General features: G+C 37.5%; 3 protein-coding genes and 1 long non-coding RNA gene across 8 annotated transcripts in view; 3 read left to right on the top strand and 1 right to left on the bottom strand.

Moving 5' to 3' along the window:
* Positions 1–9,163, bottom strand: part of LOC124181446 — a 59,808-nt gene extending 50,645 nt beyond the window's left edge. For both annotated transcript variants that reach the window (XR_006870468.1, XR_006870469.1), the window contains exons 1-3: positions 9,015–9,163; positions 6,446–6,808; positions 5,891–6,076 (exon numbers count right to left, since the gene is read on the bottom strand). This is a non-coding gene — a long non-coding RNA (uncharacterized LOC124181446). The remainder of the gene's footprint in view (positions 1–5,890; positions 6,077–6,445; positions 6,809–9,014) is intronic.
* On the top strand, positions 165–8,820 carry LOC124181445. 2 transcript variants are annotated; one of them, XM_046568029.1, is made up of 5 exons: positions 165–314; positions 4,026–4,094; positions 6,127–6,213; positions 6,450–6,598; positions 8,035–8,820. In XM_046568029.1, the coding sequence occupies exons 1-5, from the start codon at positions 219–221 to the stop codon at positions 8,075–8,077; spliced, it is 444 nt and encodes a 147-aa protein (XP_046423985.1). In that variant the 5' UTR covers positions 165–218; the 3' UTR covers positions 8,078–8,820. The 2 variants fall into 2 exon arrangements, with proteins under 2 accessions (XP_046423985.1, XP_046423984.1); XM_046568028.1 differs by lacking the exons at positions 165–314; positions 4,026–4,094; positions 6,127–6,213 and having other exon boundaries at positions 6,562–6,598.
* A 3,740-nt stretch (positions 9,164–12,903) lies between the features above and the next one.
* On the top strand, positions 12,904–20,240 carry LOC124181443 (probable H/ACA ribonucleoprotein complex subunit 1). Of its 2 annotated transcripts, none has more exons than XM_046568026.1 (5): positions 12,904–13,059; positions 15,070–15,259; positions 15,957–16,381; positions 17,788–18,006; positions 19,849–20,240. In XM_046568026.1, the coding sequence occupies exons 1-5, from the start codon at positions 12,979–12,981 to the stop codon at positions 19,903–19,905; spliced, it is 972 nt and encodes a 323-aa protein (XP_046423982.1). In that variant the 5' UTR covers positions 12,904–12,978; the 3' UTR covers positions 19,906–20,240. The 2 variants fall into 2 exon arrangements, with proteins under 2 accessions (XP_046423982.1, XP_046423981.1); XM_046568025.1 differs by having other exon boundaries at positions 17,650–18,006.
* A 1,047-nt stretch (positions 20,241–21,287) lies between these two features.
* Positions 21,288–25,960, top strand: LOC124179923. Of its 2 annotated transcripts, none has more exons than XM_046564798.1 (4): positions 21,288–21,442; positions 23,705–23,798; positions 24,936–25,172; positions 25,312–25,960. In XM_046564798.1, the coding sequence occupies exons 2-4, from the start codon at positions 23,721–23,723 to the stop codon at positions 25,423–25,425; spliced, it is 429 nt and encodes a 142-aa protein (XP_046420754.1). In that variant the 5' UTR covers positions 21,288–21,442; positions 23,705–23,720; the 3' UTR covers positions 25,426–25,960. The 2 variants fall into 2 exon arrangements, with proteins under 2 accessions (XP_046420754.1, XP_046420755.1); XM_046564799.1 differs by having other exon boundaries at positions 21,300–21,442; positions 23,508–23,798.
* The last annotated feature ends 1,074 nt before the right edge of the window (positions 25,961–27,034 follow it).

Here is a 27,034-nt window from a genome sequence, read left to right as displayed (position 1 = left end):
AAAATGAGACGAAAAAATGAAGCCAACACATTGCGAAAGCATAGAAAGCATTCCGTCAGAGATGCGGAGACCATATCGGCACAGGGGCCTGGGGGCCTCTCTGATTGGCCGACGTTCACGCCGTGGGCCCGATGTCCTGGTGGCGGTTTCCCTTATAGGCAGGGTCGTCGTCGCGCGCGCCAATCTTCGAATCGCAATCGCCTCGTTCGGACACACGAATGTCAAGTCCTGCTGATCGTGAGAAGATGCCGGGAATAATTCACCTCGTTATTGTGACCATCGCACTTGGAGCCACTCTCCGTGTAACCGAAGCGGTTAGTGAACCCATTTATTTACCTCCGGTTCCTCCTGTTTTCATTCACATGGAAAAATCTTCCTTTCATTTGATTTTAAACATGTTGTTAGCAGCATGCAGGTAAATAATAATTGTATAGAAACGTCGTGTCTGATATACGTACCATACATGACATATTATACTGTTCCGGCAAAGTTACTTCATATTTTCATTGTTCGCATTTTTACCATTCTTTAAGTTTTCCCCCGTATGCAGAGTTTTGGTTAAATTTTTTTTTCCGTAAATTACAACTAAGTCAGATTCACCCAAGCTATCGATAATTTAATTGTTTATAATGTCGTCGTATTTCACACAACGCACCTTTCGAATGTTGAGATTGTACAATAACGTAAGTTCAGTGGGGTATTCTACGTAGATTATGAATACTAACATGAGTGAAAACTTAACGACGATTGTTTACCGTGTAACTTATCTTAATAGAGTTGTAAAAATTCTTTACAGTCTCTGAATAATAGTTTTGCTTTATGACCTCATTCTTTTTTGTTCCTTATCTGAAACCAGTTTCGCAGCGTTCGTTGTGGAAGAATGTAGAAATTTCTCCAACGAAAGAAAATTTATGATTGAAAACTAAGGAATGAAACGAAGAAGTCAGATTCATTACACTCGTCAACTTTGCGATTTATCGACTAACATACTCGGTACCAGTCTCTTCACCTTAAATTGATCATTTTAATTGTATTCTAAACAGTTGAACAGTTCAAATACTTACAATAGTTGTGTTGCTACATGACCGTAAATTTTTTCATATGCTTTTACAACAACCGGACACCTGCTGATTTCGAATCAAAAGTTATTAGACTTGACACGTTAGGCACGAAACAAAAGTTGAGAAACTATTCATCGCAGCACAGTCGTTTTCTGACCGAGAATGAGCATTCAAATTGTGAGCAAGCTTTGTACGTGCAATTTCTTTGTTTTTTCTTCGTCAAGCACTTCTTAAGAAAGCGATACTTTCCAAGTACGTGCGTGCGCAAAATAGTCATATTCGCGCAGCTATGTAGATCTCAAGTGAAAGTAAATGTTCCTACGCACATCGCGCTATAGTTCACAGAATGGAGGATCAAGTATCGAGGAAATGAGATCATCTTCGTCGCGTCAATGTGTTTATTGCCCATTTTGTATCACCATGGTTATTTCAATAGGCATTTTACTGTTTTTTTTTGTGTTCAGCTACTACTTTTGGAAAGTAGTCCTTTTGAGTTCAGACAATTTAGAAATTTTTAGCTGCTGCATGACTCACTTCGGTATATAAGACTAGAATTTATTTACTGAACTTATAATATGGAGCACAGAGTATCTGTTCGATGTAGAACATTCGATCGACGGCACGAAATAATGCAACTAGGAACTTTATCTACTTTTGATGTTATTATGTTAAATTGCTGTAAACTCTAATCATTGATAAAATGATAAAACCACTGATAAATATTGCACAGATCATTCGATCGAGCTGTCTTTCTCCCACAGTTTTGGAGAAATACTGCGCGGATTTCAGTAAAAAAACTCATGTTTTTCCAAGGCGACTTTGTTATTGAACTTTAATCTTATTCATTTGAAATACGTTTTCTTATATTTCGTCTTATGGTTCGAATCTCGATTTTGCGATGCTCCTGGATAACATTGCAAAATCGAATACCAAGTTTCAAGGACGTGTGCTGATTTTCTCTCGAACAAAACACAACAATTTATGTTAACACGATGTAAAACATGAGCGTGGGCTTCTCGGCTATTAAATATTACGCAATTAAGTTGATGACATATCAACAGATTGGCCTCCTTAAATATTTTCTCAAGTTTGATTACTTTGCAGGATGAAATATTACGATATAAGACTGATATTCAAAAAACAATATTTCATCTTCTAAGCCTTGAGATTCTCTTAATTTAGTTAAACTTACGAAATTGCATCACTTGCTCAACAGGTACTTATATCTCATTGTCGCTGCGAGCAGTATTCATTTGTCCAACCTCAATCTTTGACGGTAAATAGAACGTTATATGGAGTAAATACACAAGTGCGAGTTTATAACTTCCACCTTCCCCGGTATTGTTCGTCTACAGCTAACGTATATTCATTGTTGCAAATCGAAAAGTAGGTTAAGCAGCATGGTACTAAAGCACAAGCCCAATATTGTAAGGATATGTCAAGCCTTCAATTTTTACTGACCAATTTAACGAATCGTATTTTACACTATTTTTTTAGCGATAGAATCGCTTGGAACTTTGGGTTTGAGCGATAGCATAAATGTCGATAAAATCGGAAAACCCGAGATATCCTCAAAGGAGAACTTCTATCACATTCTGAAATCATTGAATCTTCTCACTAATACAGGGCTTTTTTAATACTTTTAGCGCCTCAAACTTGTTAGGAGAAAAATCCGTAATTCACTATTCATTTTTCAGTGTTTTCATAGCGCAGAACAAATACCAAAAGTGTCTATACAATGCTAAAAATGTTCTGTGATCTTACCATCGTATAGGAATACCCTTACAATCACAGATTGAAAGTCGAAAAACGAAATTGCCTTCAACACTGAGATAGGTTACTGTCTGGAGCAATTTCAGGAATTAAGTGCCGTTCCACTGACTTTAGATGCATAACGATCTTTGGAAAGTCCCCGCTTAGTTTTCTTTATGCAATGAGATCGCGGCTCAATCGATCCTCCATTAGTGAATCACCCGCATTATTGTTTGAGACCCAAGATGACCGTGAGATATTTCCGAAAACTTTATTATTAGCTAGTAATATTGTGGACTTCAAATCCAATGAGATTCAACATCCTGTTCATAGAACTAATCAGATAGATTAATTTAATGTTTTGTTCATTGTATAATTTCACACGGTAATACGCTTACAAAAAATTCAAGTGGCAGATGTCATATAGTCAGTTTTCATAAAGGCGTTATTGCAGTTTAATAACAAGCGCAATATTAAGCACCGTAAACGGCAGAAATTTATCCATATTGCCATAATCTACAACCTTAATCATTGAATAAATTGAAATATACATTCTCATTTTTAAAGCTGCTGTCATATTTTCAAGTTAATGACATTTTACGGCTGGAAATTAAGAATATGGTATTCCCAATGATACATCATTATCTCTGGGCACTTGCCTTTGTACCAACTTGTTGCCAACCAAAATTACCAAGATTTTTATCAATATCACAGTAGTTATCGGTGAAGTTTGGATTTTGATTTGTTCTTACACTTTTTCTACGGTTAGTAAAACCATTAAGATTGAAAAGATTCCGTACAATAGGTACGATACCTATCTTCTTCGTCGAGCTTCACGGACGTAGTTCGTTACGAATCACTAGAATAAAAGACAGCTCATCTCATTTCACCGAAAAAAGCATGCAACAAGATTTAAAAATATATAAATGCGTACAAAAATTGCGGAACATAAATTTTATGTTTAATTCTGCCATCATTCTAACCGAGGGATATTTTTAAGTGGAATTCGTAGCACTTATGGTAATTAGTCATGGATATAAGATGTAGGCTAATGCGCGATCGGCCGATTATTTTTTTATCAATTATTTTTGATTCATGGGCCTTGATCAACTCGGGTCAATGTAACTGTTTTCCAATTGTGACGCAGCGGTTTCAGCCTGCAGACTTGGCTCGTCGAATTAATTCTCCCTTTCTTTTTAAAATTACTTACAGAATGTTCTCAACCGAGTTAGACGCCAATCCCAGAGCACGGACGGAGAGGTCATCGATAACATATTCAACGTGAGTGTTTGTTCTTACTTATCTGAAGATCTTTCACAAATTTCTGTTAGCGTAAAACACTAATGCAATATGGTCTGAAATACGCAATACATAATTTCACTTCCCGACAATGCAACGTTTGCAAATCATGATATAATTGGGATTTCCACAACGACTGGGCCGCAAAATATATTCGAAAATCGACAATCCCCGAGTTACAATCCAGTATGACTCAAAAATTAAGAATCATATAAAAATAAAGGGATTCAAAAAGTTTCAGTGACGAATAAATTTTAAAATCGTGACATGCAAAATAATACGGTTGCAGCTGAAAGTTTGTACAAATTTAAAATACCTTAGTTTTCAGATTTATCGAAAACCATACTTTTTCGGAAAAATTCTAAAGAATAGCCCTCTATTAGTAAAAAAAACCTGTATAAATTTTATTATGGGACCAATTTCAATTAAGAAGCTACGATTTTTTCATTAATTGATTAAACAGCAAATGATAATTATAATCATTTAAACGTGAAAAAATAACTATCAGGCCGGCTTTGTAAGTCATTAAAAAATTTTTGATTTTGCAGTTTATTTTCTGTGAGTTCGCAGAGTGATCCTTATGTGTTGAATGATTTTTAAGAAAGAGTGGCCTTGTGAACTGAATTGCGTCCCATATTAAAATTCACACAAGCTTTCTTCCACTACCAAAGAAATATTCTCTATAATTGTCAGGAAGAAACGTGTAGTTTTCGATAAATATGAAAAGTTATAGTATTTTTAATTTTTCATCAACTCTCAGGGGCTGCAAGGCATTTTTGCGTGATATACGTTCGAAGTTAATCTCAAACTGAAAGCCTTTTATTCGAAAAATTTTTTTCTGTGATCTACAGATTTTAAGAATTACTAAGTCGAAACTCGAACGTTATTGAGTCTTAAATATGATTTGTAGATTGCTGACGTCTGAACATCTTCAGACAAAAATCTACAAAAATCCCGCATACTTTCCTCAATGAACGAAAACATTTTACAAATTTTTAACCGGTTCTGGAAGGATGAGGGTTTCGGTCTGGTTGATCACATGTGGAATACCGTATATATTCACTTATTGTAATGCATATGATATTCGACCATCTTTGAAATGAGCTAAGTGTATGTAATAACTTATCGAAGCCAGGGAGGATGAAACACGAGTCTCAACTCAAAGCGCACCTGTCAGTAAAAAGTGGCCCCGATTTCGGTAACCGGTCAGATAGTATCAAGTTTTGCCGCTCAAAGTGTTCTCATCGATGCAACACATCCCGAACTTCGTACACCGACTTCTGTGCCCGCCTAGCGTATCTTAAAAGAATGCTACAGTCAGTCCTTACCAATTGCGTTAAAAGTCACTTAATTTGACCATTTGACTTTCAAAGTCTACGTATGACTGATGTAAAAATAGCGCAGTCAACGCAAATTTACATGCAGCGCTGAATGGAAGTATCAAAAAAAAAAGTCCTAGGAACCATGTAATAACACAGGTCCAGGTTCACCAAACAGCAATTGGAAAGAACTATAGTGTTGGATTGGCAAATAAGTTCGTTTCCTTTTTTGCTGTGACAGAGCGAAGCAAAAACCGAACGAGTATTGGCTTTCCTAACAAGTTCGTTCAGTTTTTGGTAGTCCAAAGCAAGAACATAACGATCTCACTTGCCAACCTCATCTATACAGCTTTTAACACAACGTTATGCATGCTTGTTTCGAAAAATACGTTTCCAAACTACGGATTTAAAGAGCGTGACTCCATATAAGCTTCAAACCACCGAATAATTATTTCTTACCTGACAAAACAGTTTTATTTGCACACGCCGCGTCTCAGTCAGCGGATTCTCTGGATGTAGTACTCGTAAAACTTGCGGAAGAACAACGTCTTCTGCATGCATACACCTGGAATGCTCCATTTTCTTCACCAGACTTTTTTCCGTACCCCAAGTCACAATCGTTCAGATACAGCCTATTTTCCGCACCTGTTATACAATGTACTAATGATTCTTCTTCTTGTTTCTTTCCCTTGCAGATTCCAATTACAGCCATCCAGCAGACTTCAATGGCTGCCCAAAATCTATATCCAGATAGTAGCTCCGGCATAGACAGTGTTTTCAATGTACGTTAACTTAAAATTAATCACAATAATACATAGTTGAAGAAATTTTCTTCTCTATATCGATCAGGTCAAAATATCTAAAATTATTCATGTAATGTGTAAATTTTTTTTCAAGTGTCTTAAATCATTTTCCACTCATTCATAGAGCGTGACGTTTTATAAAGAAAATCATTGAAAGTCTGGTATAAACTTCTCGGCCTAATTATGATACTCAAAACTGAAGTTTCATTACCTAGATACCAGTTGCAACATTGGAGGCGATAAGTAACCTCATAAAGAACCGGAACACACTGTCCCAGCGACGACCAGCGGATGCCTCTGCCGATATTCAAAAACGTCGCAAGGAGAAACGGGATCGGATCCATGCTCACCGTCAAGAACAGAGGTTACAACATAAAGATCCACTTGGTCTGAATGCCTTTACCGACCTCCTGGTTGGGAATCACGGCTTATTTAGTGGTCACGGGTTGTGGGGTGGTCATCATGGCTCACTTGGTGGTCATCTCAGTAGTCACTTAAGTAGTCACTTTGGTGGTCACGGAAGTTCGCACGGTGATGGTGACGGTGATGATCAGGATAGTTTTGCAGGTAACGCCTGTCGACATACAACTCCAGCCGACAAACGAACGCGAAATCCACACCATACGCATACGACACATTCATTCGCAACAACCGATCATCGGTCGTATATATCGTAGCTGAAAAACATTTTCTTACAGTCTCGGACCTCTCATTCTAACCATATCTCGGGTCTTAGTGCAGAATACTTGGAACGCCCAACGGACTAAAACTGAAGTTGAGAACGAGACACGTCAAATCTTGTTGTTAGAACTTTTTGGACGACTGTAATTGCAGTTTAGTTCGTCGTCACGGCATGGCATTCCAGTATTTATACGTGGGTTGAAAACTGTGAAATGTTACTATCATTTCGTGGGTAATCGCGATTTAACCGAAAGCGGAATCGCACCAGAATTGCGTCGCCTTGATGAGCCGAGTCGGATGCTTTACCGGTTGGTTGTGTATATGTGGTTGTACCTACAACCATGTAACTATTTTTCACTATACCGGGACAATATCTTGAAACATGAAAATCAACCGCGTATGCGCTAAATAATTCAATCTCATTGGTCGGCGAAATCTTCCCGTAGCGATATTTTTGTTTGCAACGCAGGGGGCCAACGTACGCAAAATGTACGTTAAATTCCAACCGTTCTTTGAATAATCAACTTTCTGTTCCAATAAAAAAATGCTTCCCAAACCTTTCCGAGTCACTACCAGTCGGTTATTTGAGATTCTAACCTCGAAAATTCACATCAACTACATCGCCGCAAGAAACAGTTTGACAACTAAAACTCGGGATGGCCAGCCTGCACGAACAGCTGATAAAACTCGCGAATACGCGGTTGATTTTCAAGTTTCAAGATATTGTCCCGGTGCGGTATACCGAGTAGAGTAGAACTGTCAAAGTTTTGTTGCTATGGTTTGAGGCTGCTTTTGTGTTCCAAGGGTTGAGGGACAGCGGAGACTTTATTCTTCAATGAATATTTACAGAGCAATACCTTGCCATTTTCATAATTTTGAGTCATATTTAGTATTTACGGAGCTTGGAATGGTATTGCAGTTCACGATATTAATTCACTATGTATCCACGGAAAGACGATTTTTTCTGTATTCTTTTACGTATGTATCGCTTCACTGCACGATTGCTTGTTACGTACATGCATTCATTGGGAATTGTAACGATTCAATGGCTAGGAATCCGAGTCTAATCCTCCTGCTCATACGGTAACATATTTTTTTCTCCATGTTCGTCAATTTTAGACAATCAGGACGATTCCACGATCGCGATCTCGAGCAGCAGTAACGACGCTAACGACAATGTATACGAGGTGACAGAAGAGGTGGACGAGGATAAATCGGGATCGGGTGGATGGTTCGATTTCACTAGCTGGCTAGGAGGTCACAAAACGTCATCGCCACAGAGAAATCGGAACAAAATCGCCCCGCGTCCCGACAGGCGGAAGTACGGGAGATACGACGACGAACAAGATGCACCGCTGGAGAATAAGATAGCTCCAAAATTCGACAGAAATAATCGTTACAGAAATCAGTACCCTAACAGACCTTTGGAGAACAAAATTGCGCCGAGCGAAGACAGAACATATAATCGAAGAAATTATGCAGATCTACCGTTGGAAAACAGGGTTGCTCCAAGACGCGAAGGACGTAGCAGAATTGTGTTTGAGCCTCGAAGTTATTAACTTTGACGACTGATCGTATCAACCATTTTCCTATCAATTGTATAAAAATTTCAACATTGTCTCACAATGCAAATTGCTCAGTGAGTATATGCCGTAAGACGATATCAAATGGTCACTTCCTATGCTAGTAGATGCACATATTTTCCCATCCAGCACAGCTATATGCACTTTCATTCATAAATATTTCATAATTAGTGATAATTAATTCACAATATTTATGTGTACAACGTATAAATTAATGATGTCTGGAAATTATTAGAGAGCATTCGTAGAAGCTCGATAAAAAAAAAATGTACATATTTATAGGTATTAAAATAAATATCTAATATGAATAATAAAACGTCATGCTACCAAGACTGAAGTGTATATTGTAATCATGGTATATTGTGTTACAAGTAGAAAATCGAGATTTTTATATTGCTACGAACTTGTTCCGTCTTGTTTTTCAAGCAGGCATGAATGAGTTGTTCCCGAAAGTAAATAACGATTGTCTATAAACGGAAGAAACAACAACATTTACTTACAAAATTCAAAACTCACCGGGTGGACGACCTGGAGCCCAGGAACTACGGAGCGCGAGTCCTGGAAGTCGAAATTCACCAGGTAGAGAACCTGGTACGCAGTACCCAAGAGTTAGAGGAACCGGCACTTGAAATTCGCGAAGCCCGATTTTCGTACGTCCTCTCAGCTGCGCGTTTAACTCCGGACTGAGAGATTCTGCTGACTGATTCTCGCCGTTGGATATATACGAGAAAAAAAAAATTTCGGTGACGTCAGCTTCTAGATAGCCGGACAGACGTACATCCGAAATTTGGTTTCGAACTGTGATACCATGTATGATGATGATGATATGATATTTGAATATAGAATTATACTAAGATACTCTTGCGCACTGTGTATTTATCGGATTATAATCGATGTAAACAAACGCGGCGCTTAGGAGCGAAGACGACGCTCGGATTACTAACATCGAGTACAAAAGGCCGCATCAGCTTGTCTTTGTGAACCAATACCACTTTTATCAGATCTTATCGCGAACTTATCGCAACTTGTGTCAAAAAATAGTATACGTAACTCGTGCGGGCAGGTATCACCTACTTCCCGCACTTGTCACGTAATGTACTATTCTCTGATGGTTATTTTTTCTCAAACCAAAGACTGCGACGCTGTTCGATTTGTTTCCACTCGGCTGGCTTGTATGAATTTCTACATAATATTATTGTATGACGTTGACGTATACTTCTAACTCTCGCGCGAAATTTCAAGTTATAGTCATGGTTTCTTAGGTTGACAGAAATCCGACTTACTTCCCCCTACTGCTTAGGTATTACATTACTTTTGTTTGATAATCAGTGTCGAAAGTGAACTCGTGAAGAAATGAAAAAACTATAAGGATCCGTAGTCTGTCGGCGAAATGTTCGTCCGCAAGCAAAACAGCATATTTAAAAGCGATAGATCGTAAATGCAACTAGAAAAATCTATCGTCATTGTATATTGCTATACATATATATTGTACGCTACTGGAAATCTACTAAGAATAAATTAAGATTAAAGTCAACACGTTTACGATATACGTTTTCATCGATTGACATGGCTGACGAATTTCACAATTATTAAAAAGAACGTGGCAAAAAGTGTCCGAGATTTCCCAATTAAAAACCCATTAAAATATCATTACCAACTCACAAGCAAGGCCCCGTATTATGTTTCACATAAGCCTCGTACGAACAATTTGTGTAGATTGAAATTATTGTTTCAGATTTCTTCAGGATTTGTTAAAAAATTCTCTGACGTAGTATTCTATACGTACGTGTACTTTACGAAATCCTAATGATGACGAATATTTTTCGTCGAATGAATTTAGAATTGATTTAATTTGATGTTGTTTTTTATTGAGCCGATAGTCACATTTAATGGATTCAATTCACATGCCACATTTTGATAAACCGATAGTGCAGATAGATTGCTTACAAATTCGTACCAGCGTATAATTTTCTTGTAATTAACACATTTTTTCGTATAAAACGGTGTATTGATTTACCAAAATTAGTGCCCTCAAGCCAATGTCGTGAATTTCTAAGCTTACGTCTGTTGGGTGAGCCTAATCAGGTGTAATAACCAGTTTCACGAATTCATGCATAATCACTACCGATAACTGCGTAATCAACTGTCTTAACTGGTCGCAATGGAATTATTCGAAATAGGTAATGGATTGTGGTAGCCAAAGACTTCCAGATTGGAAATTTCCAAAAGGTTTAATTTTCACGTGTAAATTTTCAACAAACCTTTTGACTCTTTCAAAGCATAATCAAAGATTCAGAAGTCGAATAATTCATGTAGAAGTATTATCCCTATAATTTGATAATTATTGTACAACTTGTGATCCGGTGTATTTGGAAAAAAAAATATTTTTATGCTTTTCTGGTTTACGCGTCTTATTTACTAGATGCGTTCCGTACTTAAAGTAATCGTTACTGCGACAGTGTACAAAAACTTGCAAACCATACTTTTACGTTACACAAAGTATCGTGTGCACCTTGGAGACAAAGTCTCTTTACACCTCGCGCATTCGCCGCGTAGAAAGACTTGTTTTACTCCTTTGATGCGCAATCTGTAATTACGAATCTACCATTCGTTGAAATAATGATTCCATTTAAAAATTCAACTCGCTTATCGAGTCATAAATTTTCGAAATTGTGAAAATACGTGGGTGATGACTGTATCGTTTTATATGGAATATCCGAAACCTCGCATACGTTGCTTTAAAATGTAATTTGTATTCCGAATTCGCTGATACTCGTTCAGTCGGCTTTACTTTACGAATTGATGGGTTATGAGAATAAGTTTTTCGTGACCGCCTTACAGTGTTCCTTCTTTAAATTTTCCGATTCGGATAATTATAAAAGACACGCGTGCGACCGTTTCTAAAATGTTCGTATGCTATTTGATTCATAAACTAACCGTGATTTCAAGTAAGCGATAAGTCATCTGAACATAATATAATTTTTTAATAATAATAGGAATATAAAATTGATTGAATATTAATCCGAAATCTATAAAAGAAACAGATATAAGGTAATGAATTGTATGACACTTGCGAAAGATTTCTAAAGTTCGATGAATAAATTTACAAATATTATATATCCTTTACTTTTTGCAGTCCTTGATAGCTAAACCTGGGAAGTCTCTGTGTTCTAAGGTAATATCTTCATTCTAGGATCGGGGACAGGACGATGAAATAGTTTTGCCGACACCAGCGGAGGGAAATGGATAAAAAGTTTTTGGGTTGATTGAATATAAGGATTGATCATCTAAGATTGGCACCTGATAAAATCTATCACTTTATTCGTTGAGAACCGGATAAAGAAGGCATGCACAGTGTGCGCAAACGGAAATAGTCATGCAAGGCATTCGGGATGAAAAAATCACAAAAAAATTAAGTATAAACGAATTGAAACTGTGAAAACAGCATTTGTTAAGATACAACTGAGTTTTGAATTCTGGAACACGTATGAACCGCACATAATGTTATGTATGTAAATACTAAAAATTCATAAGCAAGCATACTTACAGTCGCGTTGAACAGTTAGAGAGCTTTGCCTAATCATGCCTACCGACAAAAATTTTTTCAATTTTTTTTTTCCTCTCTTTACATTTCTCAATTATCGTCAATAAATAGCAAATTCGTTATATCATTCTAAGCATAGCCTGTCAAGTCACGAAGCTCAGATTTTTTGTGCATCAAATGAACCTGTAAGACCGGACAATAATAATTATAAGCCAGTAGCACGTCATCGCTGGCAAGTAAAATATTCTGGGTATTTCCAACAATAAGTCTATAACTCTGTTGACGAAGTTTCTGGACTACTTGAGAAGGAAATAAGAATAATGGAAAAAAAAACTTGATCAACAATAAGGAACACCGACGAGACCATAATCATTACAAGTTCCCGATTACGAACTACAAATAAACAATTTAGTATTTACTTTGCGGATGAATTATTGAAGCTTATCTGTGACTGGTAGTGAAATGTTTTCCATAATTATCAATAAATCGCACGGCGTTCAACGTTAACGAGGAATGGGTAGTGTGAGTGAGGATCAGAAATTCTACGGAAATCCCCGAATATTTGAAACAAGGAAAGTAGGCAGCCGTGGCCAAAGAGCGGAAGAAAAAAAAATCTAGCCACCAAAAAAATATAGGCAATTAAACGAATTTACAGGTGCCTAGTGAATTTAATAACATCACAGTGATCGCCCCACTCTCTCGCCTTAGAACCATTAATGCACGGCATCATGTAGGTGCAGAGTTTCTACGAGGACATGGACCTTGACTTCGAGTGTGCTCACACTTGGTTTTTATTCCAAGATTGACGCAGTCGTCTGGGAGCTCTCCGATTGGTGAACCCCTTCTCCTTGAACGCGGGGTGTATGGTGGTATTTTCGTAATTCACCCAAGCTAAAAGCAACAACTGTCCAGCCACACGAGTTAGTTGAAAGAAAGATGAGCATGCGGAAGGTGGAAGTCGTGTTACTGGCCGTTTTCGGTTTGTTGGTCGTCACCGGCGCGAAACCGCAAGGTTTGGTAAGTTTACAACCACACAGTATCAATTTTTCAAATCAAACAAGTGCTGACTTACAGACGTCGTATTGCAATAATTGAGAAAATATTCTTCACGTAACGCGACTCTTCCACAGTGGACGTATTTATTTTTTTTATAAAAGATCGGTGCAACGACTAATCTAGTTTCAGCACTCAGCTTACGATTAGTTGATCATCGGTGTAACTGTCATGAATTTTCGTAATTGATTAATTCCAAGCTTCAGGACAATCACTCGTGCCACAAAAGTGTAATTCCTTTGATGAGACGGGATTTTGTTCAGTGGAATAATTCTACTCCGTGGTAACCTTGGACTTCGACAATCCATAATTAATATTGTTCAATGTCATGCTGGGATGGAACGAATGATTGACGATCGATGCGTCAGCTTGATAGATCGATTTGAGTTTAAGAGTCTGAAATTGCTAGACGGCTGCGAAGTTTCATATAGTTTCCGGGGTTACTGCAACGTTTTGAGAATCCATACACAGTTGGTCTACATGTTGTCTCACTCGATATTCACCTGCCGACACTGCTCTTGAATCTGGTTTTCCTTGAAGCAGCTTAATGACTCTGGATTCAATGATATCGATCACCCCAGGCAATCCCATTGACGTATTTTAACCAAGAAACCAGTAATCACATTCTCATGCACATTATTTGCGTTCATTCGGTTGTGATTTACCCGAGCTCAGTCCTACGTGACTAATTGTCTTCATAGCAGGAAGTGGAAATATGAAACAAAGAAATCTTGATCGAAGTTGAAAACAATTTCAGCTTAGCTACGTTGTTGCGCGTTTGGGAAATACTTAATCGCACGGCGAGAGCAATCGTAAGAGGCGAGTAAAAAAATACCACTGGCGAAGGTCATCTCAGTTACGCGTCTGAATTATGTAGGTATCTCTAACAGCAACGTGTATAGGATTACGGTTTGAAAGTGCAAATATGGTCAAGGAATCATTGAACACCTGCCATCAATGCTGGAGGAAAAAAGTAATTGTTATTGGACAAGCACCAAAAATAATTGACACTTAGTTTTGATACGAGGAATATTGCAACTTGTTCAAATATCTGGATTTTTCCTTCATTTGTACTTCCATGAAACGGCAGCCATGGCACTTAAATTAATTTACGTAACCAATGCCTTTCGACATATACATTTTGTCACCGGTTGGTAAATACAGGCCCTAGGCTAGAGGAAAACAAAAAATTCGTAAGACCGACGAGTACTTCAGCTCATCAAATCTTCTCTTATGTAATTAATACATCACTTGACCACGACAATTATATTGCAATAAAAATTCTACACTGTTGTAACAGAATCATACGAGTTTACAACAAAAATTCGAAATTCGCTAGTGATCCAGCTGACCAAAACTCTCAAAGACTTTATGCAGTACAAACATCTCCATAAGATTTGTAAGAAAAGATGGAAGAAAATTTTGTTTTCTGATAATACATCGGTTGTACTGAGACGAGAATCTAACGTGTTATGTATATACGGGTGAATGTGCAAGAGCCCGTCATTTCGTGAAAAAAATTAAAAGTTGCAGACTGTCTGTATGGGCGATTTGCATAATTAATCACTAATTGAATTTTGTTCGGCTGAAATCTACATTATAGTCTTTTTCTCATCAACCTTAGATATGTGATGATCGCCAAGAAAAAAAAAAAAAAAACATCTCAAACGGTTGCCCGTAAATATAATAAGTCAAGTCTGAATCATTGAACTCCTAATCTGCATGTTAACAGAACAAAATTTTGCATGACGAAATCTTAGATAAATATTTGGACACGGCAAGAATTTCAGACGATCATTGATAGAGTAGATACAAGCTTCTCGAGTTACTTAGCACCAAATCTGTTTGACCGTGGCCTCAACAATATTTGTCAATTACGTCGAGAATTTTTGTACAATATTGGAAGACCATTGGACATCCAGCTTACTGGTTCAAGAAATCCTACAGCCTTCGTAAATGATTCTCAATTTCCAGGGGCAATTTTTGACGTTCAAAGATGGCAACATCGGCGTGAATTTCGGCGGATATCACGCTGAGGCAGGTTTGGGAGGTTTGCTGGGCGGTGGACGGACTTCTGGCGGACTTCACGCGAGTGCTGGAACGCCTTCAGGCGCCAATGCTCAGGCAGGTCTAGGAGGTCTTCTAGACGGTAATGGTTATACCGGTGAGTGAATACCACTTGATAATATCGTCACATTTCAAATTCATGCGCCGCCGCGCCGGTACCGCTAAGCCTGTAATGCTTTTTGTACGGCATGAATTTGCATACTTGAATTCCTCAGAGTGAGAATCACGTCTTAATATTACCAATCGGTTTGGCCAAAGAGCTTTGATTTTTCGTGCGATGCGTAACTGCGCGCGGTAGCGGCGACGTTCATCCTATATTTTATTTTCCATCCTGGTTAAGCTGTTTCGGTTCAGTGATTCATCTGAAATCTCGGTAACAAAAAACTTGTACACGGACCCACGTAATGAAAAATGCTGGAAAAATTCCTAAAAACGTATTTCATTCGCACGAAGTTTGATTTCAAAGTTCGATAAATTGTTCGAAAGAATGCGAAAATGAAGAATCTTCAAAAGTTTTAACGTTCAACATTTTGGAACCGTTACTTGGCCGGATATTCCGTCCAAATCTCAGTTAAATCGGTCGAGCATGGTTTGTTTGATATTATCGTGACGACAAAAGCACGACACACATCCAACCATTGTCGAAATCACTTGCAAGCCATCTTGCAGATGATAGAAATACGTGTTTCCTACCTGGTTTCAGATTTCTATCTGAAACTAAAATTTTTTAATGGTCACGTCAAACGCTACGGAACCATCGCGAGACTTTTGACCAACCATAAACGCGTTTCCAGGCGGAGGTCTTCACGCCAGCGCCGGACTCGGTGGTAGCACAAAGGCTGCTGCCAACATCGGAGGAGAACTAAGCGGCCAGGGAATTGCTCAGGGAGGATATTTCGCCGGAGCAACGGCTGGCGGAAGTGCGGCGGCTGTTGAAAAACAGTCCTACGGTGTGGTGCAGCAGCCCGTCATTGTCGAGCAAGAGGTCAAGGTTCCGCAATCGGTACCCGACGTCCAAGTGGAGAACACCTTCGACGCTCACGTTTCCCAATCCGTACCAAACATCGCTAGTAAATCGGCGGAGACCCAGGTCTTTGAATCAGTTCCGACCGTGACTAAAACCGTACAGACTGAAACGGTTGTACCCGCCAAGTCTGATCTCGTCCAATACGAACACGTTCAGAAAATCAAGACCAGAGTTACACCAAAGAAGTTGAAGGTACAATCTTCTTTGTACTAAAGGGTCTCTCAGTGCCGATAGAGATTGCAAGAAATTGGATGGTTTTCGGAACGCATGCCACGTTTGAAAATTGTTGATCGGCTGATTCGGAGTTTTTTATTTTATTTTTTTTTTTTTTTCATTTTTTTTTTTTTGCGTTTCTTAGGAGGACCTCGTTCGAATGCTTAAACGCGAAAAAAAGCTAACGTCGTACCTCTGTTGATTTAATTTTATTCCTCTTGTAAATTTTCACAAATTTGCACGAAGTAACCTAAAATTTTATCTTTGGTATTTGATATTTTTTTGAAAACTTTCCATCGATTCAAGATTTTTTGCTATCGTTTAGTATCATTTCAATCTATCACATATTGGGCTCGTTTTGTTGGCGAATCCAAATTGTTTGCGATTAAAATTTTTAATTACAACGCTCCGGAAGTAAGTCTTCAGGCATTAGTTTAGGGGCTGAAAATTTGAATTTTGAAAGCGTTTTTATTCATTATTTGTCCTGCAAATGATTCTGAACTTTACCATGTATAAAGATGGATACTTCAACTCTCACATATTTGAAATTGAGACATTTCTTTTAATGTTGACGACCGCAAAAAATCACCTTAGAACCGTCTTGATGGGTCGACCGAGCTGAATAATAATTCATCATATTTCTTGCTTTCTGCTATCTTGGTAAAACTAATATAGATCACAGAAGCACTCTGATTTACAAAAATGCAACTTCAAATTAATATAACATTTAATCTAAAGGTCGTCAAGTAGTGCTCAATTTTAATGAGACAATGTCTTATCAAAAATGTTACTTAATAAACTGCCAATCCTTTAAACGCTACATAAATTTGACTTTCAAGGCTTGAAATTAAAAATTTTTTCGTTAGTGTAAAAATATTGTAAGTAATTATGAATCCGTACAAAACAGTTATTATTATCCAATTTGTAAAAAGCAATAAGTTGCCATATATTCTCATGTAGAAGCGCTTCCGTATCTGTGTCCGTAAGTTGAACTCTTATTGATGTAAAATTGGATAAAAACACAGGGTCAACGAAACAACGATTAATTGTAAGACTAATTCAACTTAAAAGTGTAATTACGCGAGTATATACAGTTGTTTAGACCCCGGTATAATTGGGTTCAGATAAAATCTCCCGGAAATGAAACGAACAGTCAAGCAGGGTCCAAAATTAACGTAACAATATACCGACGGTGGATTAAAAGGTTCGATAATTATAACCACAAAATACAACTTTTAACTGTTTAGACCAGAGTGTCAACATTCGTCAAGAGCAGAGTGCGCCCAAGCATCCAATCCGGCGTGTTTGTAGAGAAGGCAATTTACCCAGCAACAAGCTGGAATATTGAAAAATCGATTCAAACGCAAACCAATGCCGGCCAACAGGTTCCTTACTCGAATGCAGCCTCCGCCGGTGTTTCGGCATCGGCTGGTCTTAGCGCAGGAGCTTACGGAAGTGGCTTCGGGGGTGCGTATGGAGGCGGTTGGGGAGGCGGGTACGGAGGTGCAAATTTCGGAGGAGCAGGTTTCGAAGACGCGAGTTATGGAAGTAGATACTACGTCAAGTCCCAGCCGAACTCTCAGCTTTTTGACGATATTTTTAACGTGAGTTACGTAGTTGATACATATCATTGATTACGATCACTTTTTCAGACCTTATTGTTAGTGAAATTAACTTGCATAGACCCGAAAATCCCTTGTTATCTATGAAGGAGTGAAACGAAAAATATCTTCACATACGTGTAAACTGTGTGAAGCGATGTTTCGATTCAACCCTTTTGACTAATAAAATTGATATCTTTGAATTTTCACTGGTGTTTGATCCGACTATTTGGTTTCTAAATATCACCATTTTTCAAATCAGTTTTACCATTTAAATAGTACAGGTAGCAGGCTATAATCGTTTGAAATTTTAGATGCCAGATAAATTATTATCCGTGTACCGAAAAGTGCCCCGATTGAAATTGACCGTTTCTTTCAAATTAAACTCAAACCTTATACTGCGCACAATAAATAATGCTTTCAGCCGGTTAAAAATATCGTAGTGACTCGCTAAAAATTGATGATCGTTCGAGTATCTTGGAAAGTAAATGTTTGATTTCCGCCAATAATTTTATGCGCATATTTTATGGCCTGATATAAAAAATACAGGCGCGAGTAAGGAAGCTCACCGACGGTAGGAATTTTTGATAATTCGTTGATGTTTGCAAAAATAGTTGGCTGAAGTTAGTGTAGGTACAAATAAGTAAATGCCGTCGTATCTGATTTTACATTCTTACGAGCATCTCGTGCAAATATTACGATAAAAATTAAAAAGCAAAACAACGAACAACGAATAGGAAGTATAAATATTCTTCGCACGTTCCGACTATGTGGAAATAACGTGTACGGTATGCTATAAGATATGTACTGACTGTAAGATTCAAACAAGTGCCTGTTATGAAATATTCTGGTAAAATCACAACGGTCTGAAACGATGAATTATGAGAACTTTTTCTGTGCATTAGCCGGCTGCCTTTAACAACGAAACGGAATCTACGAAGCCAATTATCAAACTCTCACTAAAAATTACGCATGTTATACCAGGTGTTACATCAGAGGGATCATTGTATACGTTGTTTCTACATTGAACGTAAAAATTTTTTTAACGTCTTTTAAGAGTCTACAGTCAAATCGAATCTAAATTTTTGGAAAACTTGACGTCCATCGCAGGATATATCTTACGGGATCTGTGAATATATAATATGAATAACGCCATTCACACAAAGTGGGCGAACTATGGTTATTAATTCTTTGCAATACCTTGAAATTCTAGATAAATTCCACATTCGAATCTACCTTTAATTTTTTATACAAGAAATTGATGTGATTGTTTTTTTATTATCTTAGACCGAGGATTAACGTTTTGATATGGTAATTGTATGCAGATATTTCCGGGTGATTGTCGCGATTCATCGCGATAGTTATCGTGCGATAACCGTATATACTTAATCAGGCCATCGCAAGTATAATATTGTTGTAAATTTATAACGTTCTGGATCGTGCAGAGAATTTAGTATCAGAATTGAATTCAGGATAATATTTTTCTACACGGCTATCGGAAACAGGTGGGGTTTGTCAATATACGTTTGTTGACGCCTCGTTATTATTCATGTCGGTTACTTAATGGATTTCCTTGAGCAGTTTAACTCATAACCAACTACATGGGAAACAATGCCAATGTTCCAACGCGAGGAGGCAACTAATGTGAATTGTTTGACATATCCTCAATCGGACAAACATCCGTGCAAAGTTTTGTGCAATTTTGAATTCAACCGCAAACTTGTGCGTCGCATATGCATATATGTGTATAGTGGAATTGGCATTCTTGGTGTTGGAAAAAAGTTGTGTAAACGTTATTTGTCATCTCAGGCTAGCGAGTTAACAGGAAAAACTTTTAAATTTCAGATCCCAATTTCCACATTGACGGCGGTCAACCAGCTTCTCAGAAATAAAGGAAAATGATCTGTCAGAGAAACGTTGCGCTTCATTTTTTCGAATTTGAAAACCAAATTTGAGGAAATTGTACCGCGTACAAGGAAGGAAGTGCATTACATGTGTGAATTGCAGTTTTTAAATATTCTTCGAATTAGATAAATATTTTAGACTGTTACGGTATTTTGATCGTATAATGTAAGACTGCCTTGCGGAACATGAGGTGTTATTTATCTACCCGAAAAATTAGTATAATAAACACATTATTATTATTATTACATGTACGTGTTTACATCTTGTACCGATTTACATTTATTGTTCTTTGTTTGCCACTTTTGAATTTCAATAAAACGATTTGTACCTAAGGCACGTTTTTCATCACGAATGACTCGCCGCGAATCGACTCAACCCACTGTCCTTCATCCACCAGCGATGTTTCAATAAAGGAAACTCAAGCTCGAAGTGATATCAGCTTGCGAACACTGTTAGGCGTTATTGTTACCTTTTTATAACAAAATACATGTCTTATTTTCAATTCATCCGAAGTCACAATCAATTACAAAATACACTTTTCAGTCGTACCGCAGTATCAGGACCTAATGAGGACCGATTTTTAAAAATTATTGCTGTAACCTTTATTTGGTCTCAATAATTAGGTATTATATATTCTGATATAATTGACGACTTGATTCGATAAGATTATAATTTTTAAATAACCCGGGCGTAATACATGTATAGCATTAGCTCGGATGAAAGTTTTATCCACAAATGATTATTTATATTATTTAGTATTTCTCCATCAAGTTCCGTCAAAAACTGTATTTCCTTCATTACGAAGTTGCGAATGTTATACTTTATCGTATAAATTCGCAATCATGTAGAAAAGTTTGCAAGCAAGAGACATGCGTGTATTTCTCTTTGAAATTATCTATTTTCGGAATAACATATAAAATCTCGTTCATTTCCACTAAAGCCCGTTAAAAATTATTTCCCTCTTTCCTTCCGAGTTTTTTAAACTTTAGTAATTATCACCTCTGAATTTCCGTCAGAATCAGTACTTTCATAAACTGAAAACAATTATGATCGTGAAAATATTTCCATCAGTTATAGATATATTCTTTCAACCGCGTCAATTTCATACGCTCAGAGAGTCGTCATATAAGTTTCTAATTCTACGATCCATCACGCTCAATCGCGTAAGCTCGTTTTTTACGATTTATCAAAGTTTCTTGGAAAGAGCAACTAAATCGTTATTAACGACAAGGTACGTTGGTATTATTCCAATCGACTGTTGAAGAGTCGGTTTTTTCCAAACGCGATCGACGCAACGCTCTTCTCTCTTTCGTGGTAGGACAAGGAATCCATGCTCGAGTGGTCAGCTAGCACGGGGCCTTTGGTCCGGTGACTGCGTCACTGAAAATGCAGAACACAGTTCGCCGGGCATCGAGCATCGGCCATTCGTTAGTCGAAGAGTGCACCGAGGAGAAGTCGCAAGTACTTGTTGCAGGTCGAATATTTCAACGTGAAAGACACTCGCCTACCTTCAGATAGTCATCCAACCAACCCGGTAAGTACTTAGGCGATTAAATGCACGGCAGATTAAGTCCGATGGAATGAATAACGGTTAGTTGGTTAACGATACGTCCCGCCGATGGTAGGATTACGTCGTTCGGTGTATAACTGGAATTTTCCCAACATACGTACGCTTACGGTTCCAACGTGTTGGAGAACATCTTACCAAGTACTTACGATTCGGATCCAAAATTGCGATGATTCTATCAGCTGTAATAATTCGAGATACTGTTACTTTATGCAAGAAACACTTTCTCTCAGTTCCGGGAACTGAAAGTCGGATTCAAAGTGCATATAGTTTTTTTCAAGCGGACGTCAATGATCGGATAGAATGTGGCTTGAGTGGAGAGCCCGTGCGTTTGACGCGAGATCCGACATAACGTCGAACAACTTTTGACGTAGCTTATACTTTTTCCACCTTTCTCTCTAGTCAGCTAATCGTCGGCAGTATACGGTAATAATATTGCCTAATCCTCGTCCAATTGGCACTGGGATGGTAATGTACCGGTGGTAACTGTTAAGTCTTCTTCTGATTTAAGAGTATGCAATTTTTCAAAGGTTAATAGACAGGTATGCAGCAGTAGTAATGCTGTTCTGTATCTTTTCTCATTTACAAGCAGTACGGTGTAGAATTTGTTCATATTGCGTAGCTATTTAATGATAAAGAATAAACGTTAGCGTTCGGATTTGTGTAGCGGATTGAGTTGGTAGCAACTTTCCTGAGCACTGGTTCGTGTAGAAAAAAGTATAAAAGGGGTAGGAATACAAAATATTCCTCATTCAAGCACAAATTTGACGCTTTTAATTGAAAGAAAGTAATTAAAAAAAAAAAAAAAAACAATACGTGGTTTCTTTGTTTCAACTGAACTTTCGTACTCATTTATTGTCGGGCTCACCCTCACACTCCGTGTATTAGCTCTTATTGAACACTAAATTTTGTTATTCGTATAGGTTGAATTTCCATATTTTCAACCGTTCAATTTTCTTCTATGAGTGAACCTCGATATTCATCTATTGCGTTTCGCTACAAACAAAGTTTCTCCGATATTCTCTCCGATATTGTTCGTTTCTTAATGTTTTTCTCCATGGATATCTAAGAGATGCCTAATCTTTTATCGACGAAAACATGTCCTTAAGGGGTGAAATCGTCCATAAAACTGTAAAGGCTAAAAAAGTGTTTTTCACGTTTCACATATTCGCAATTGAAAAATCAAATGAAAATATCGAATAGATACCACACCCAGGAAAAGATTTACTTTAATTCATTCAATTTTCATATTTTTAAAATGTTTATTTAAAGGAAAAAAATTCTTACTTGTTTGAAATAAATGACTACTAAGAATGGTATATTATATATGCTGTAAAGTTTTTTCTAGTAAATGAGAAACGCCATGTTATGCTTACCGATTTATTTCACACATGCATTGTTATACTTGACATGCAACGGCAGTTAATTCATGTCCGGTCGCTGATGTGACTCTTATTGGATACATTAGCATTACACTGCATGAAAATTATCCGGAAAATATATTGTACTTCAAGCACAAATATTCAAATGCAGAAGACTGCAATTTTGAAGATTCTTACCAGACGCTGCTTATTAATAGAATACTGTGTAAAATTTTCTAATCTTTTTGGTAATTGAAAAACGAGAGACATATTGGATATTCATGCATGCAATATGTTCGTAATACTTATCAAAATAGGAAATAGAAAATTAATGTTTGAATTTATCCGATGATGAAATAAAAACTGCAAAATACCGGTTCGCCTTTTAATTGCATATCCGAAATGAGGCTATTTATAATATTATCCAGCCCTGATAACGTAGACAACTAACTACAAATATACCTTCCACACCTCTAACATACGATTATCAAATTTGAGAGGATTTATCAGGCTCGTTCAAGTTCAATTATACACTTACATTTTAATTTCCTCGCGTTTGCACCTATCAATTTTCATCGCCCGGGCAATTCGCCTCAGCAAATATGTATCGTCCAATGTGTCACATTTCCGATACTTGACTCCCAGGTGTATGTGTGTACTCTCCACTATAGATAATGGGAAATTGACATGGGCTTGTCGAACCGTCATCGCTAACCGATGGTGCAAACTTAACGGGAGTAGCGAATGCCTCATAACCGAACGTTTCCCTCAACGGGATCCATTCTTAGCGTAGAAGTCCACCTGACTGGTCGAAACTCTCTTCTTGGCCGCAGCTCTTCGTTTAATATTTTCAATTCTTTCAAAATAGACCTTTTCGATCGAAAATGAAGGGACCTACCGTTGCTGTGACGATCCTGGCCTTTGCCGTTACTTGTTTGGCTGTACCTCGAAACAAGAGACAGGTGAGAAAGCTACATCATGAAATAGTTGATTAAATGGTCTCTTTGAAGGAGACAAGATTGTATTTTAGTCTTTAGTTTTGCGGTTTCAAGACCAAAGTCTGTTCACGATCGAATACATTTGCTGATTATTCTCAAAAATATGCATACCTAGCTTATTTACGCGACGGAATACAGTCACGCGTGAAATTTCAGTAAAAAGATCACCGTCACTGGTTCAACTGTTTTATGAAAGCGGAATCCAAGACAGGTTAGACAAGTGTCGGTGATCGCGATAGAACTACGAATTCGTAACATAATCGCAAGATATTTCTGTAATTGGGGAAGTAACTTCTATTCGTACGGTTTGAAAAGTGTTTGAAAATTTTTTACAAATGCAGACTATTTCGATGATTATAGAAATTGAAATTGCTTACGGACTTCATACGTCACGCGTCACGAAAAATCTACACGAGAGCAGCATTTTGTTCGACCACAAACTTACGAATTTCACAGGAACAAAAATGCCGTCTAACGTTTAACCTCCGGGAATGGATAAAACGTCAAATTATTCAATCGATTAAGGTTACACATCGGGTTTAATTTTCTGGACTGCTCAGATGAACGCATGTATGACGTTGAAGCGGATATGATAAATCAGGCGCAAGTTACACGCGTAATATTGACGCGTCGCCGTCACTTTCCCAGAGAAAGTTTCTTCCTTGGGTTTTATTAATCGTATTGGATCTCTGGTCGGTGCCTATTCAGGTTTGGTTATATCGAGCAAACTCTGCTTTTCGGCGTCCCACGAATCTGACATATTATAACCAGAGACTGTGATATTATAGAGTGAAGTTCTGCTCGAAGATATAATTTTGTGTTAAATTTTCGAAACATTTTTTAGCGTTTCTTCGTTTACCACGGAATTTTAAAGACGAAAACACTGACATTGTGCGAAGTACTTTCGAAATGACTCGCACCTTGTAATTCCCCCTCGCTTTCTCCAGTTCTTCGTACTTCACGCGTGACCTTTGACTCTCGATGCAAACTGGCTTTTAAAGGAATTTCACTCGCACACGTTACACCAAAATCATACGAGAATTGTCAAAGAAAAATGAAAACTGAGTGGAACAATAAAACTTATACCGTGTTACTTTTCAGGCATTTGATGAGCCTCGTATCAGTAACGAGGTGATTCCAGGATCGATCGAGGTGGTGGATGAAACGTCGAAGGTCCTTATTACTACGCCAGTAACTAACCCAGCACCAGTCGAAACCACGAAGTATCCGGAACTCGATGACGCACCGACTGCAAAACCAGGAAATAAGAAAAAGCCAAACTCTGCTTCGCGTCCTGCCTCGGACACATTTTCCAGAGTTATTGACGACATATTCAACGTGAGTGTTTCGAAACCGTCTGTCGATGCATTTATTTTCCACCGAGAACGAAATGTCAGTCATGAATGTAAATTCCGATACGATATATTTCTCCGTTCTAGTCTGCAGAGATTTTTTTACGGTAAATTTACCCTTTCAGATTCCTATATCGGTTCTTCGGGCGGTGAACACTTTGCTCAGTAATGCTTTTGGAACCAAGCAAGGAACACCGACAGCATCGACAGCCGCTGAACCCTCGCCGACAGCAGCTTAACCAAAATTAAGGAACTTGGGCGTTTAAACTATAGATATTATACTTCGATTGTAAAAATATTGCACCCGATTATCACGTGGATCGATTATTTTTTATCGGAAATTTCAACTGGCCAGAAATTAAGTTCCAACAAAAAAGCAGAGAGTGATTGAATTTCACCTCGACGATCTAGCGCGGACTCGGTAATTAGTGTTCATGGTAAAATAAAAAAGTGCGAGATTTTTTTGCGATCTTGCAACGAAACATGGAAAAGACTGGATTTCAATTTTTCAAATCGTTCGTTTTGGTTTCAGTTAAACTTTTAGAGGATCAAAATGACTCGCGAAAAACATTGGTCCAAGTGAAAACACGGTGCGTATGATATATAAATACAATACCCGTATATCTATAATATACAATACTCTAAGTGTTTATTACTTGTTTTTTACCGTTAATTTATAATTCGTAACGACGATTCAGTATTCCCAACTTGATATGATACTGATGTATAATTGTGTAAACGGCAGTTGAAAATGTACTGAGATTACTACTACTAGATTGTGGAATGTCTATTTATTTTAATTGTTTTAATAAAAATTCATCGAATGCTACCTTTCTCAAAATGGTCGCTAGTCCAATTAGATGTACAGGAATTTCACCGAGTTCTATTCAGACAAGATCCGGAAATTTCTTTGCTTGAAAATTCGGTGTCCGATAAAACATCCTAAAGTTTATCAATGAAATTTATGAAAAATTGTAAATGCTCCACCTTTACGTTATTCTTTTGAATATGCGTTTTAGAGGAAAAATTTTTAGACAGAAGTTTTGTTACATACTATCCTCTGTAAAATGGATCTCATATCAAACTCGCTTAGTGTATTGTTAGTTTAACAGTAAATTGAAAAAACTCGAAGTACCCAACAGTTTGAATTATTGCGTTTACTTCACTGAATTAACAACGGACTGTTTTGAAATTCACGGTAAGTGTAGTTCAAGGTGTGAAAAAATGATGCTTCTAGTTTCCGGTGGCTGCATTGAGAATATAACATAATTAGCTAAAACAAAAAAAATTAATTTTGTTGCACAAACGGTGCATTTTTCGAGGAAGTCAAATTTTCGATTATAAACAAATGAAAATACTTCAGTTAATTTTCTAGTTATCTGAAATGTTTTTTGAGAACATGAACCTGAGAAATATTGAAACCATGTGGTTATTAAAACTAATAAAAGATAACTCCGCAGCGTATGGAAATGTGATACTTGAACGTCGTATGTACAGCATCACGTAGGCATAGAATAAATACTTTCTACTGCCAATGCAACATGTAAAACCGAACGGTATTGCACAACTGATTGATTATTCGTAACGTAATTATGTAGGTTCAATGTGATCCGGTATTCGTGTTCCGACTTTAATTTGTCGGAAAATAATCACTTCGTGTGATCATCACGTAGAAAACGTCCGTTATAGAATGAGTGAAGATCATTTTTAATGGCAAAGAAAAATTTGAATATCCAAAATAATACCTGAAATTCAATACCTGTTTACAAACTTCGCGAAAACTGCCTATTTTCTAAGATCACTGCATCGAAAAACCGATTTATTCAAATATGAACCTATTCATTGTAG

Source organism: Neodiprion fabricii, chromosome 4, assembly GCF_021155785.1.
Source record: "Neodiprion fabricii isolate iyNeoFabr1 chromosome 4, iyNeoFabr1.1, whole genome shotgun sequence".
NCBI lineage: Eukaryota > Metazoa > Arthropoda > Insecta > Hymenoptera > Diprionidae > Neodiprion > Neodiprion fabricii.
The sequence above is the reverse complement of the archived record's forward strand: the minus strand, read 5'-3'. Positions and strand labels throughout refer to the sequence as shown.

What these genes read in the sequence shown, in the direction of transcription:
- LOC124179923 (XM_046564798.1), top strand. Translation starts at nt 23,721, where the DNA reads ATGAAGGGACCTACCGTTGCTGTGACGATCCTGGCCTTTGCCGTTACT. An exon ending in TACCTCGAAACAAGAGACAG is followed by an intron (nt 23,799 to 24,935) that starts GTGAGAAAGCTA and finishes GTTACTTTTCAG; the next exon opens with GCATTTGATGAGCCTCGTAT. An exon ending in TTATTGACGACATATTCAAC is followed by an intron (nt 25,173 to 25,311) that starts GTGAGTGTTTCG and finishes TTACCCTTTCAG; the next exon opens with ATTCCTATATCGGTTCTTCG.
- LOC124181443 (XM_046568025.1), top strand. Translation starts at nt 12,979, where the DNA reads ATGAGCATGCGGAAGGTGGAAGTCGTGTTACTGGCCGTTTTCGGTTTG. An exon ending in TTACACCAAAGAAGTTGAAG is followed by an intron (nt 16,382 to 17,649) that starts GTACAATCTTCT and finishes TTAACTGTTTAG; the next exon opens with ACCAGAGTGTCAACATTCGT. An exon ending in TTTTTGACGATATTTTTAAC is followed by an intron (nt 18,007 to 19,848) that starts GTGAGTTACGTA and finishes TTTAAATTTCAG; the next exon opens with ATCCCAATTTCCACATTGAC.
- LOC124181445 (XM_046568028.1), top strand. Translation starts at nt 6,577, where the DNA reads ATGCTCACCGTCAAGAACAGAG. An exon ending in GCTCACCGTCAAGAACAGAG is followed by an intron (nt 6,599 to 8,034) that starts GTTACAACATAA and finishes CGTCAATTTTAG; the next exon opens with ACAATCAGGACGATTCCACG.